The sequence below is a fragment of the Jaculus jaculus genome, chromosome 1, assembly GCF_020740685.1.
Source record: "Jaculus jaculus isolate mJacJac1 chromosome 1, mJacJac1.mat.Y.cur, whole genome shotgun sequence".
Lineage (NCBI taxonomy): Eukaryota > Metazoa > Chordata > Mammalia > Rodentia > Dipodidae > Jaculus > Jaculus jaculus.
Genome location: NC_059102.1, coordinates 202,157,824 through 202,172,890, shown reverse-complemented (window position 1 = coordinate 202,172,890; position 15,067 = coordinate 202,157,824). Strand labels below are relative to the sequence as shown.

Below are 15,067 nucleotides of genomic sequence, written 5' to 3'. Positions count from 1 at the left end.
GTATCTATGAGTTCTTTTCTTTTAGGTAGCAAGTTGGATTCAAATTCAAAATCACTATGTAACCAAGGATGACCTTGAAATCCAGATCCTCATGCTTCTACTTCCCAAGTGCTCAGATAAGTAATAGGCATGTACTAGATGGTAAGACCTTACTACTCAAGACACTACAGGCTGTGGTCACAGGACATTGAGCATTGAGAAATCTAGCAGGAACTGAGATGGAAGCTCTGCTGGCTAGCTGTCATAGCACTGAAAAGTGCTATGTGAGCTGCTGGGGTTTGAAAATCACCAACAGTCTGAACAAAGAGTGGATCCTGCAAACTACACAATCAACCAGTCAGGCAAGATGTACTCACCAGTGCAATAGTGGCACATAGGTTATGGGGGTAATCAACTGCTCTCTGATTGGAATGAGGCCCACTTGGTGGGAAAAGAACTCATGCTTGGTACTGAGAACCAAGTTAAAAGCCTATGGCTTGGAAAGTCATAGACCCTAGAGGGAAGCTTTCACTGTTCTCTGGCTAAAATGTAGAGGTTATGCCCATCAAAAAGTAAGTGTTTCAAGTGTATATGTTTATCAGTTTTAATCAATGCTGTTCTCACTTTTGGCTTGAAAACCTGCTTAGTATAGATGGCAGAAAATATGGAGGAGAACCAAGACCTATCAGAATGATAAGAAGAGAAAGCTGAGTGATTAGCATTACAAAAGTCATCTCTGTCACACCTTCCAGGGTCCAGAAAGCACTGTAGAAGAAGAGGTAGACTAAAGATGATCACTGATCTCATGGCTAGCTAGAGAACCTTCTCCAGGGAGATAGTGATAGACCCTGAGGAAATTTAAAACACATTAAAGCAGAAAATAAAAAGCTACTGAGGACTCAACACTACAGGAAACTTATAACGTGGTCTCCAAGCTCAGGGCACATTCAGGAGAGGAGGAGAAATAATGTAAGAGTCACAGGGAGCAAGGCTTACTGTGAGGTATTGTCTTCCCCATGGGAACCAACAGGTGCATTCATGACCAACAGTGATTACTCATGTCTCCACTGAGGAGGAGCCTCATTGGAATAGTGGTGGAGGAGAGGGAACAAAAGAAGGCAGGTTGATGAGAATACGACCAATTTGCAGTATGTACATGATCAAAGTCCCCAGTAAAAATTATTTTTAAAAAGGAATAGGGAGCTGGGTATGGCGGTGCACACCTTTAATCCCAGCACTCAGGAGGTAGAGGTAGGATGACTGCCATGAGTTTGAGGCTACCCTGAGACTACACAGTGAATTCCAGGTCAGCCTGGGCTACAATGACATCCTCCCTTGAAAAACCAAAAAAAAAAAAACCAAAAAAAAAAAAACCAAAAAAAAAACCCCACCAAAAAACAAAACAAGAAATAGGGGGGCTAGAGACATGGACCAGTGGTTAAGATAGTTGCCTTTGAAGCCTAAGGACCCAGGTTTGATTCCCCCAGTACCCATGTAGAGCAAGTTAAAAAAAGTAGCACATATATCCAGAGTTCATATATAGGAGCTAGAGGCCCTGGTACATCCATTTTCTCTCACTCTGTCTCTCAAACAAACAAACAAACAAACAAACAAACAAACAAACAAACTAATAAATATTTTAAAAAGGAATAGGGATGTACCACCATACCTAGCAAGACTGTTTTTCTTAAATTAATTTATTTGCATGTATGCATGTGTGTCTGTGTATGGGCATCTGTGGACAGTGCATTGAACACTGTGTTATGTGCGTGGCTGGGGAGTCGAACTTGGGACATTAGGCTTTGTAAGCAAGTACGTGTAACTGCTGAGTCATCTCTTCAGCTTCCAGACTATGTCTTATTTATTTTTATTCAATACTTTTGTTACTTATCCCATTAGTCCAATTTATATCAATATATCAACACACACACACACACACACACACACACACACACACACACACACATATACTTTATAGTATAAGAAATAAACTATGAGGATCAGAAGTATGCATTCTCATATTTTACTTACTCATCTATAATTGACAATGCTGTTCATTTTTATACATTTAGACACATTTTGCAATTTCTCTTTCTTCCTGTCACCTACTATTAATCCTCTTTTGACTATTATGTCACCCAAGAAAGTGAGGCTATAAAAGAAAGCCAGGCAGGATCTTGTGAACTAGTAAAAGGATTATAGCAAGCAGGAAGAAGTACCTAAGGGTAATTTCTTTTTCTCCCTTCCTTTCTTCCTCTCCTCCTCTTCCTCTCTTCCTCCTCCATCTCTCTCTTTCCCTCTCCTTTGGTCTTTTAAGACAGGCTTCTACGTAGCACAATCTGACTTCCATCTCATTTGAAGATGCCCTCAAACTTCTGATCCTCCTGTTTCTACCTCTGGAGTGTTGGGATCACAGCTGTGCATTACCATGCCTGGTTTTATGCAGTGCTGGGAATTGAACTTGGGTTTTTCTGCATGCTAGGCAGGTATTCTACCCTCTGATCCATATCCCGACTCTCTGAAGACTGAAACTAGAGTCTAGCACTCCACTGCCAAGTTGCATCCCTTATCTCTCATTACCCATACCAATCCTCTACTCCATTCAGGTGGGTACGATTATGCTAAGAACACCATGTTTATTTTCTCCAACACCCTAGTATCCTTATTTGTTTTATATTCTTTCCTTTTCTTCTATAATTGTCTCCCATTTCCTTTTCTTTTCTTTCCTTTCTTTTCTTTTTTTTTCCTTTTCTTTTTCAATGTAGGCTCTCACTCTAACCCTAATCCTGGCTGATCCAAAACTCTCTCTGTAGTTTCATGTTGGCTTTGAATTCATGGCGATTCAGCCTCCTAAATGCTGGGATTAAAGACTTGTGTCACTGTGCCCTGCCTCAGACATTATGTTTAAACCTAGCCCAAATATCAACCCTGTTAGAAAACTTCCTTTTACATTCTTATCTCAGTAAACTCTTCCTTAAAAGACCTACCCTCATTGTGTAAGTCATGTATATGATGTATTAAAAAATAGTTTTGATAAAGTTATTTAGTTTGTCACATTTATACCCTGCTTGTCTACTACTTTTGAGTTTCTTAGAATTATGTCTTTTATTATCATATGTCAAGTATCTGGCACATGGTAGTTGAGCAGTTAACACTGATTGATTTAACACAGATAAACATCAACATAAAACCCAAACTGTATATGTCACATTGGCATAAAGGAAATGCAGAAGCCTAAATATGGTCAGAATGACACATGGAGAAGAAAGAAGAGAGGATCAGGTGATGGGATTATAGGAATACTGCTAAAAGCCACACGGTGGTGGTGTGCTTCAGGTGTCCCTCATAAACTTAGCTGTTCTGTATGCTAGTTTCCCAGCTGATGGAGATTTGGGAATTAATGCCTCCTGGAGGGAGTGTATTATTGGGTGCATGCTTATGGGTGTTCGAGCCAGTGTCCCTTTGCCAGTGTTTGGCATACTCTCCTGTTGTTATTGTCCACCTGATGTTGACCAGGGGGTAATGTTCACCCTCTCCTCATGCTGTCGTTCTCCCCTGCCTTTGTGGAGCTTCCTCATGAGTATGTAAGCCAAAATAAACCTTTTTATTTTCCCCAAAAGCTGCTCTTTGTTGGGTGATTTCTGTCAGCAATGTGAACCTGATTGCAATACACACGTTAGTAAAATAAATTTCTAAAATACTGTGTAGTTCTAACCTCAGTATTTTTTTTTTCTTGGAGAAAGGATTATAGCTCAAAGTGACTTATAAAATGACAGTGAAATATGTCTCACTCTTTTGCTTTCCCAGGAACTCTTCCTACAGAAACCTATCCTTCAGGATATATGAAAATATGTGGTGTGGTACTCTGGAAAGAACTTCATTAGTTAGTTGTATACTTTTGGGGGTGATATATAATGTCCTATAGCCTCCATGACCTCCCCTACACAGAATGATTGTGTGGATCTACAAGAACACATATACCACCAATATCTGGCACCATGCCTAGCATGTACCAGGCTAGCTTGTTACACAACAGTTGCCCTGATAGTCCTTTCTACTGGCTGTCACATTTTCACATGGAGCTGGTGTGCATACCTGTTTGTCTTTCTTCTTTCCTCAACCAAGAAAGCAAGGCTAGAAAATTTTGATATTCTAATGTGGTTTCTAATTGCAAGCTCAATATTCTGAGGAGATTTAGCATTAATCTTTGCATGTGCCTGGGCCATTAGCTGAAAATGTGAGATCACTAGGGGAACTACGGAAAGGTGATGGACCATGCCTGGTCACTGTGACACACCACAGTGACATATCTGTCAGCAGAACTCTGGCTTTTAGCTGCTACTTATTAATCTGTATGCAACAGTTTTAAGTGGATTATAGTGGCTTATTCATCTGAAATATATGACCTCATATACCACCAATTTTTAATTTTTTTAATTTTTATTTATTTAAGAGCAACACACAGAGAGAGAAAGAGGCAGATAAGAGAGAGAGAGAATGGGCACGTCAGGGCCTCCAAATGAACTCCAGATGCATGCACCCCCTTGTGCATCTGGCTAACATGGGTCCTGGGGAATTGAGCCTCGAACCAGGGTCCTTAGGCTTCTCAGGCAAGTGCTTAACCACTAAGCCATCTCTCCAGCCCATATACCACCAATTTTTAAATCTGGTATCATAGCATTTGACATTTTAATGGCCAGACAGATCCCATATGCCAGCACTTTCTTGCTCTTTGCTAGCTTTACCTTAAAGCATGCCCTTTCCCATTTTTCGCTTGGCTGTCCTTAAGGTTTTTAGTTAAAAGTCTCTAGCTAGGTATACAACTGAGCAGATATATTTGCTTCATATTCATCTTTAGCGTTAAATAAAGTCTTTGTACCCATAATAATGGCAATGAAGATTCTACTTCTTCAATCTAGTAACTCTTCGAACACAGGAAAACAGACAAGCAGGTAGAGACCAATCCATCAGGATGCTAATGGAGTATGGGTCACTTCCAGGCCTAGTGATGGATGGCCCTGTCAATATGGTCACAAGAGTATATGCTTTTTATTTTTTAATTTCTATTATTACTTTTTTTTGAGGCAAGCCCAACAGATTTGTCTTTTTTTCCCCCATGTGAGAGAGTGAGAGCAAAAGTGAGAGCAAGAGTGAGAGAACTGGCATGCTAGGGCCTCCAACCACTAATTGAACTCTAGACGTCTGAGCCACCTTGTGCACATGAGCAACCTTGCATGCTTGCATCACCTTGTGCATCTAGCTTACATGGGACCTGGAGAATTGAACATGGGTCCTTTGGCTTTGCAGGCAAGTGCTTCAACTCTTAAGCCATCTCTCCAGCCCTATATGCTTTTAAAAAATGATTTACCAAAATGAAATATTTTTAGATTCTTTTTCTTAAACCCTCTCTCAAAGTGAATAAGCTCTGTGCTCAATAACAGGATCTTGCCTGGATACTGGTCAAACTCCCCTGGCCTTCTTCAAATTCCTACTGTGCTTTAAACTTTGTTCTGTTCCATATGGCTTAGGTTATATAAGTCAGTAACTGAAGGTTAGAACTTTTTGTAACAGAATTTATTGCATGAATGTACATGAAATATTCCTGAAACTATATCATATAATATATAATTGCAACAACTCATAATAGTTCAATTAACATCTAATTCCTTAGATGTTCTGTGATTCTGTTTCCTTTGTCATGATGGTATGTTATTAGAAAACAATTTCAGAGAGTCACATTGAAATGTTAAAAGGACATTTGAAAATATTCAATGACCTTTAAGCAAGATGCTTACCTATGTCTAAAATCTTTATTTCTTGGTGGAAGCAGATAAAAAAGGGTAAGAAAGAAAAGCAAAGTTAGAAAAGGTTTTTAAAATATAGAGATAAATAATGAGATTTTAGTTACTTGTATGAAAATTTATAATTTAAGCAGAAAAAACCTTGGCAATGAATTTTGCCAGCCAGAGCTTATCAAATAACTGTCAGAATAGGTTGATTTTGATAAGCACACTTAAGACAAAGCAAGATAATAGCATGCTACTTTTATTATTGGCATTATGGCTCCTGAATGGGCTGACTCAACCTGAACATTCAATATTCCAGTATATAGACAGAGGTTTAGTTCATTTATGTTCATATCATAGGAAATTATTTATGCTTTCAATTACTATGAAATAACAGTAATGTCTATATTACATGTTTATTCAAAAGAAAGTTAAAGGGATTTAAAAGTTCTATTTTTATCCTTTTAGCAGACAGAAATGAGCAAAATATTTTCTGTATTTGATTTTATATTCTTTTATTAATTTATGATACAATACACACTTGCTGCCTGTTTTTACTTAAGGATTGACTTCTTTCTAGAAAGCAGGGTTTTAAACATTAAGCTATTGTTTAAATAAATACATTGGCACATCACATTAAACTCTTTCTTAAATGTTTGTTCAGCTTTGATTAAAATCTCAAATTAAGGAAAGACATACCTTAGTTCTAAAACACTTGTTACATTTCCAGAAGGGAATATCCGCCGGACATAGTTAAAATCCCCCACATACAGACTGCCATCGATACCACAAGCTAGTGCAACCGGGGCTAATAGCTTATTCCCGTCGGCTTGACCATTGCAACTTGGGCACGAGATGCTGCGCCTCCGGCCATTGCCCATGATGCTACTGACAATGGGAGGCTGCTGGGAGATGAACTGATTTTCCCCGTTTCCTTTGTACAGTATACCTGGAAGAAAGAAAGCACATTTTTCTTGTAATAGGATGATGAAAAGCAAACATGCTCACTATAAATTTAACTATAATTCAGTGCCTTTTAGGTTGAGACTGGAGAACTTTTATTTAAACTACTTTTGGAAGGAACTCTATTCAATTACCTAGTGTAAAATAATATATGATGAAGTATGTAGGGTACATTGAAAAAGTGCTGTCTGTTATGAATTTAAAGACTTTCAGGTAAAAGGAACAAAGGACTAATAAGAGGAATTTAAAACCCAAATTCTCAACATCAGTGATTCTCAATCTTGGCTACACAGTGGAACTGCCTGGGGAGTTGTAAAAAATACCGATGCCTGACTCTTATCTCAAGAGATTCTGATCTAATTGGTCTGGGTGCAGCCTCAGCATTCAAAAAGTTAAAAACCCTCCAGGTGATCTTAATGTGCAACCAAGTTTGAGAACCATGCTCTATATAATGTTGCTTAGGGAATAACAAGTTTTTCTAATAGTTAATCAATGTTAAAAATATTACATATTAACTTGATTAATAAAAATGTGCCCTGAAATATAAATCTCTTATGAATTTATTATGAGTTTTTTAAAAAGCTAAAGTCATTTTAAAGAATACATAGTTAGAAAGTATTTATAAGCTCCCCCTATAAGGGCCTTTTCTTTTGCTGGTGCTAAGGATTGAACCAAGGGCTTCTGTATGTTATGCCTGCACTCTCCCACTGAGCAACACCCCTAGGCTATTTTAACTCTACCATCCTGCCAAGGACTGTTTTTGCTTAAACTCTTGTCTGATACAAGGATGTACATACATGAAGTTATTTGAGATGTCAAACACGATAAAACTGTTGTAGAAGGCAATTTATTATTCAAAGTAAATTCTGCTTCAAGGCATGACTGTGCCAGTGACTTTACAAGGACAACATTCTGGTCTTCTCCTTTATGGTATTCAATGAAAATATGAAAAAAATGCTGCAGAAATATTAAATATTTTTCTAGTTAGAAAATATTGTTGAGATTTTTATTTGGTTCACTTAGCCATTCCTGTATACATATCAGTGGCACTATTTTGGTCTGCTATACCCTGGTTGGCTAACTGTTCCTATTCCAGGAATAATTTATGATACTCTCACTGTGTTATTATCTGTGTAGATGATCTGCTGCTTTGACATTTGAGCTGCAAATATCCGAGTTATTGGATATTCAGTGTTTCAAAGCAGTTCTCAGAGCTAATGGCCGTACTTCTTAGCAGATAGACTGTTAAAAGAATAGTCTCATGAAATCACGAACAGAAAACTTGAGAGTGTGTGTTTTTCCTCCACTTTGGGATGATTTTAAAGTGAAGGAGTGATCAGAATAATTACATTCCCCTTATAGCTCAGCAAATTTTAGGTGCATTTTGTGATTACTTTTTTAATGCTGTGCTATTTGGGTGATGTAATAATCACAGCAAATTTACATAGAGAAATCAGAAAAGATAAAATAAGTTCATTCAAATTTAAGGAAAAATAATTTAAATAAGGCTGGATCATACGAGATGAAATGCATTTTGCCTTGAATATTCAAAGAATACATTAATGATACCTAAGATTCATCTTTCTGTGATTACGTTATTTGACAATTATGGAAGTGTGATTTCCTATAAGAGTCAGTTTTGTAATCTTCATCAGAAGAATCCTACAGTCAGCCTACTGCTCTAGCACACCTGATGTATTCAGTCATCACTTTGACCGATCAACCCTTCATGACTCTCCTCTATTATGACAGAATAAAATGATGAGCATTAGAATATTTATTTCCAAGTTTCAGGATGCCCACACAAACATATTTGCCTCCTCTTCTTCTGTAATATATGTCTTCCTTATCATGGTTACACATCACTTTGTTTATTCAATTAGACACATGTCATTTTGGATAGCCACTACCTGTCAAGCTGTTCTTGGATAAAATTTGAAACTCCAATCAGTTCACCAAGGGACTTATGTTACCTTACATTTTGTAACAGAATGTTTTATGATGTAACATTTTTTTGAAAGACAAAATTCTGGGTAGTTCAATCTTCATGTGACTTGATATTTTTTTTTTTTGGTTTTTCGAGGTAGGGTCTCACTCTAGTTCAGGCTGACCTGGAATTCGCTATGGAGTCTCAGGGTGGCCTTGAACTCACTGCGATCCTCCTACCTCTGCCTCCCGAGTGCTGGGCTTAAAGGCGTGCGCCACCACACCCGGCTGTGACTTGATATTTTAATAAAAGCTTCCTATATATTATTCTAGAATATGTGTGTGTTTGCACATACATGTATATATGTGTATGTGTGTGTGTGTGTGTATATATAAAATAAACACACACACATATATAAAATGTTATACAGACATATACATAATATCTATGGTTCCTAACCTATCTGAATATAATATCAAATATTCCAACAGTGGTGATTACAGAGGTCCTCATAGAGCTCCTTGCCTATACTCTCTCTATTGCCTTAAAATCCCTTGGGTGAAATCCTATGGCTAACTTTTTACACTGAATTCTCATCCCAAGTAAAATACCCCTACAGAGGTTTTCTCTCAGTTTTGTTTGTGAAAGACTTTTGAAGGAATATGGAAATATGTGCAAACTGTGTGGAATACAATTTTAAATAATTTAATCAAGAGCAGCTACAAGCATGGTTGGCACATGGCTTTGCATTTTAAAAGACCATGATTAAGCTTTGTGTTACTCACAAAACAGATTGAAACTACCACTATTTCAGACAACACTGATGATTTACGGGAAGTGTGGAGATAACATATGGAACGTCTTCCTTCGTTGAGAGCCCCACATTTCTAGTGTGTGTGCTCACATGGCACTTGGTATGGGCTTTGCTCCTACCCTTCTGGGATGCAAACCGAACTGCACTCCGATGTCCAGGACACAACCTGAAGAGGAGAGCTCAACATGGCTGTGAAACAGTAAAGGTGAGAAGGGTGTTTCTGCTTTGGTTTATTTTCTTGTTATAACTGCTTTTCTCAGTACTATTCATTATTTCCTCATGGTAAAGCAGTTGTATTTTCAAACACTGGTGTGAGTACTATTTTAAGCTGAGTAATTTGGAAAATTAAGATGCATTTTTCCAATACTCATACTTTTTCTAAAAACCAGAAAGAAGATTAAAGGCAACTTTCCTCTGAAAAATAGAGTACTAATCACAAACATTTAATTGTATTTTATGGGTCCTCCAAAATTCTGAACCATCCAGAAACATCTACAAAGTCAAAAGGGATATGACTTTGTCAACACTGTGAAATTTCTTTTTCTGGGCATTTGAAAAGTAGAGAGTTACTTGCATGATATGGTTTAAGATCACAAAGCAGGTTCCCTTATGTAAAAGGAGAGTAGAGAACATGGTATGGCTTAAGATAGGGGGTTAGAGCAGGTTACCTTATGATTCTATTTTCGTAACAAAGCACCTCTGAATTATTTCTGATACGTATACAAATATGTGGAGGGAATGTCCAACACAGGGCCAGTAGAATTTGTTTCACATAGATAATATCCATTATGAGAAGTTGGTCATATTTTGTGAGTTATAATCACTTTTGGTGTGTGATGTCTGAAAACTGTTTCTCTACAGCATATTTACTTATTAAACTATCAGGTCGGCTAGAAGCAGTAATTTTGTTTTTTTCACAGATTATTCATTTATATTTTCCTTAGTGTTCACAAAGTCAAGTCATAGTTTATGTAACCTAACTTTATTGATTGGAATTGTCTTTTTTCAAATACAGTCAAAGAAGAACTAGAAAATGGCCTAATTGTCTAAGAGCAGATTAATTACCTAAGAATTAAAAATATATTACAGATATTTTGGTAAATGATACAGATTTTTATCTTTGCTTTAAAAAAAACAGCTTAGCAGTTAAGATGTGTGCCTGTGAAGCCAAAGGACCCAGGTTTGATTCCCCAGGACACATGTAAGCCAGATGCACATAAGCCAGATACACTAGGAGGCACATGCATCTGGAGTTCATTTGTAATGGCTAGAGTCCTTGGCATACCCATTTTTTTTCTCTCTCTCTTCCTCTCTTTGCCTCTTTATTTCTCTGTCAAATAAATTTGAATAAAATATTTAAAAAATAATCACCTTGCCTCTGTTTTCAACAACCATTTGAAAGCTTTCTCATTGAGCTGTGAAGGATTAAACATTCATGGATGAAGCTGTGATAAGAATACCAACTAAAAGACAGAGACCTTTCACTATAGCACATTATAAAGGGAAAACTATCACCACCATGAACATTTTAAACTTCAGGAAGAGAATTATGCACTTTCCAGGCTTTTCTGGTCTTTAGAACATAACACTATTATTATTGTTTTTTCTTTCAAGGTTAATCCTACAGTGTGCAGCATAGTTGTAGTCTTACCAGTGTGAGAGTGGGCAAGTCTAACTTACCATTCTGAACATCCAGGACATGGTGCTTATCCAATGTCCAGCCACCCATGTTGGAAGCATCCAACTCATAACCTTGCAGAATAGCGGTTCTCTTTTCCCACAGAGTCAGGTCCAAACACGACTCATATTCATAGCCAACAGACACTGGAAGCCAAACACAGCAAAGCTCATCTCAACTAGAGAGGAAAATGGAACTTGTTTTATGATTTTTGGATAAAAACCTCTTAGTCTTTTTTTTTTCTTTCTTTCTTTCTTTCTTTTTTTTTTTTTTTTTTTTTTTTTTGGTTTTTCAAGGTAGGGTCTCACACTAGTCCTGGCTGACCTGGAATTCACTATGTAGTCTCAGGGTGGCCTTGAACTCACGGCGATCCTCCTACCTCTGCCTCCCAAGTGCTGGGATTAAAGGCGTGCACCACCATGCCCGGCTTAAAAACCCCTTAGTCTTTTCTTGACTTTGTCCTGAGATTATGTCTCTACTTATTTATAAACTTCTTTTTTGGAAAAAGATTTGACCACATAAAAGATTTAAAAAAAAAAAAAGATCACTAAGTGCTATTTTCTCCTGGTTTAATAGAAAATGAAGTCCACTGCTCTCTTACAAGGTGTCCACAGCACAAAATTAAGTGTGGACTGGGGAACTATTTAAATCATTAGGTCAGATAAGTTAGCCCTAAATAGTGAATGCTAAAACAACTAACAATTATGTTTGTTAGTTGAATAATTAGATCCACATCGTTTCAAAGAACATTTAACTATGAAGAAAATTTATGATAAATATGGCTTAACAGAACAGAAAAGGTAGACTAAAATTTCATATTTACCTAGATCTGAAATAAACAGATAAACTAGAAGTAAGTTAATGTGAGTAGTTCAGAACCAAACAACTTTAGAGTCCACAATGAAACACGGATTTAAAAATTCAGAAAAGAGGCAAATTGTAGTTATCTGACTAATGTGAACTACCTGAAGTTTTAATGACATATTCATTTTGTATAAGAAAGTCTATGTTTAGATAGAAACTAATAGAACAAAAATATATTTTCCTTTAGTTGTGATATTTTGGCCAGAGTCTGACATGTCAAAAGGATTGTACTGTCCAGTCATTGAGTAAAACAAGCAGTTTTAAGACTATCCTCCACTGACTTGACTGGCCCTATAGACAAAAGAGCTGAAATAGTTCTTGGATATATATTTTGTTCAATAATGTATTGAAAACACCCCAAAGTCACATACAGAGACCATAAAAAGGATCATGAAAGCTAGTGAGGCAAAATTTTAAAGAAAAGAACACCACAGGAAGATAAACGTGAAAATCTCAACAACAAACAGATGGACATAGTAACTTGAATCTCATTGACAGCATTCTTCTAAGATAGGATTTCAGTCACAGAAGCTGATTATTTTTCTTCTCATCATATGGAATGCATTCCTCTTCCCATGGTAGATCTATTCTAGCCAGCCTATAATTGCCCTAGAATATACTTATCCCCACCTTACCTGTTTATCCATTGACTTGTCCTAGGTTAATTTCATGACATTTCTGACTATTCATCAATATAGAGGAGATTTAACTGGAACTTACCCACAGCCTCAGACAGACCATAGACCTTCTGGTTGTAAGCATCTGTCTTATCCCATATGAAAGTGTAGGCCAAGTTTGGTGAGGCAGGAAACCACTTTTGGAAGAGTCTCCCGACCACAGCCACCATAAGATGCACCTTCATCAGGTTAAATGGGATAATGGACTGGGTCATGGTGATCTTAAGAACAGACTTATATCCTGCAGCTCTGGAACTCAGGTAGGAAAGCTTCAAATCTGTACCTGGAATTGTGGTTTCTTCATGGAGGACCTGGGTTTGAACAAAGTGGAAGCTTCTACCTGTGGTCATATATGCGTATTCAAAAAGATACAGCTAAAAGAACCTAGCAGAGCACCTAAAATAACACGGAAGAATCATGTTTCATAAAGAGCATTTCAGCAGCTACTTTATTCTATCACTAAAAATATCTGCTGCCCGCCTAAAGTTCTCCACCTATAAGCCTCTTGCCATTTCTTCTGAGCACATCATACCTCAGGTGCTACTCTTCATTCATGAGCCATTGTGCATATTTTACCAGAATGACACGCACAGACATGTTAGCTTGATAGTCACAGTAGATTCTCATTAACCTTTCTTTCATCCCAGTTACTCTGGAGATTACAGTCAACATTCATAGGGTGGTTGGTTACCTCAGAATAGAGATGTGGCCGCAGACAACAAGCTGGCCTTTCACTGGATGGCACCTTTAGAAATTAAACCTATGCCTGTGGCCTCATCAGTATCTATCTAGGTCATAGCTAGAAAGACAGGAATGACTAAAAGATGCCAACTCATATATTGAAAGAGGTAATGTAGCAACTGTAGCTTCTCACACTTAAATACTGAACTGCAGCTTCACATTGATTTTTTCCTGTTTTCCTTTTTTTTTTTAGCTTTTCAAGGTAAAGTTTCATTCTAGGTCAGGCTGACCTGGAATTCATTATGTAGTCTGAAGGTGGCCTTGAACTCATAGTGATCCTACCTTTGCCTGCCAAGTGCTGGAATTAAAGGCGTGCACCACCTAGCCCGGCTTATTTATTTATTTATTCATTCATTTATTTATTTATGAGGGGGAAGGAAGGGAGAGAGGAACTCCAGACACATGCATCACCTTGTGCATCTGGTTTATGTGGGTACTGGAGAAGTGAACCTGGGTCCTTAGGCTTCACAGGTAAGTGCCTTAACCATTAAGCCATCTCTCCAGATCGTCACATTGATTTTTGATACTACAGTAAATAAGTTCTACTAGGTTGTTATTCACCTATTATTTTGGTGAATAATAATAGTTCTTTATGAGTTTTCTTTGTATAGTATAAAGTGCAATGCTATGTAGATTAAGAACCTGAAGCCTACTACTTTCTCTACTAAGAATTAAATGGTATTCTTAAAGGTTATCATATATCATCCCATCAAAATTCATTATTCAGATATAAAGGACTGCCTTTTCAAAAAGAAAGTCTTGGAATAGTGACTAAGTGTTCGCCAATTTCCCTTCTAACACTTTCACAAAGAAGACTCAGGAAAGTCATCTATGTATTTGCCATCTCCAAATTTTAATAATGTAAGCAAAACCCCTGACACAGCTGTCATTCTGCTATACACACACAGTTGGGAATACCACAAATGAATGGACAAAACAAACTTCCATCCTGGTATATTAGTCAATATGGGCATGAAGAGGGATGTGATGCAATAAGATTACGAAGCATTGCTATGATAGTCTAATGCGGTGTGTGAGTAGTACAGGAGGGATTTCTTTACGAAACATACTGACTGGATTAAACCACAGAACTGTTTTAAGGGAAATAGTTCATGCACCCACAGAAACTTTTAAAAGTTTCATTAGATATAAAGACTGACAGAACTTCTATCAGACTGTTGTGAGGAAGGGTAGATAACCTAAGGGGAACTCACTTTCCCAGGATTATGGTAAAATATCAGTGGGTTAATTTTATATGCTTCTGTAAGTCCTGAGTGACCTAGAAAATGTAATTCATTTTCAAAACAATTTCTCATAAAATTGGAAGGCTTTCTATATGTAAGGGAATCTTTAATTAATGCACACTTCCTGTAACCCACTAGGAGTTGCTTCTCTATTTCAAGATATCACATGTTTTTCCTAATTTTAATAACTTATTATTGTATTTGTCATCATTAACCTACTTCTGTGGAACAAATATCTGTAATTTAGTTCATTAAGGCATACATTTCTCCTGTGTAATTTAACCTTACATGTTATATTGCAGTAGCTGGAAAAATAAATCCTAGCACAATGGGAAAATTCACCATTTGGACTACTTTTGCCAGCTGTATCATCTGTAAGCCCCATTCCTGACCG

At 37.3% G+C, this 15,067-nt stretch overlaps 1 protein-coding gene across 8 annotated transcripts in view; it reads right to left on the bottom strand.

The window, feature by feature from the left end:
• The window catches only part of Tenm3 (teneurin transmembrane protein 3), a 710,814-nt gene that overhangs the window by 58,922 nt on the left and 636,825 nt on the right, over positions 1–15,067 (bottom strand). For 6 of the 8 annotated variants that reach the window (XM_045142405.1, XM_045142406.1, XM_004657112.2 and 3 more), the window contains 4 exons: positions 12,732–12,999; positions 11,150–11,293; positions 6,465–6,714; positions 5,775–5,795 (listed from right to left, as the gene is read on the bottom strand). In XM_045142405.1, coding sequence (XP_044998340.1) covers positions 5,775–5,795; positions 6,465–6,714; positions 11,150–11,293; positions 12,732–12,999 — 683 coding nt within the window. The remainder of the gene's footprint in view (positions 1–5,774; positions 5,796–6,464; positions 6,715–11,149; positions 11,294–12,731; positions 13,000–15,067) is intronic. The other 2 variants (XM_045142407.1, XM_004657113.2) reach the window with 1 other exon arrangement.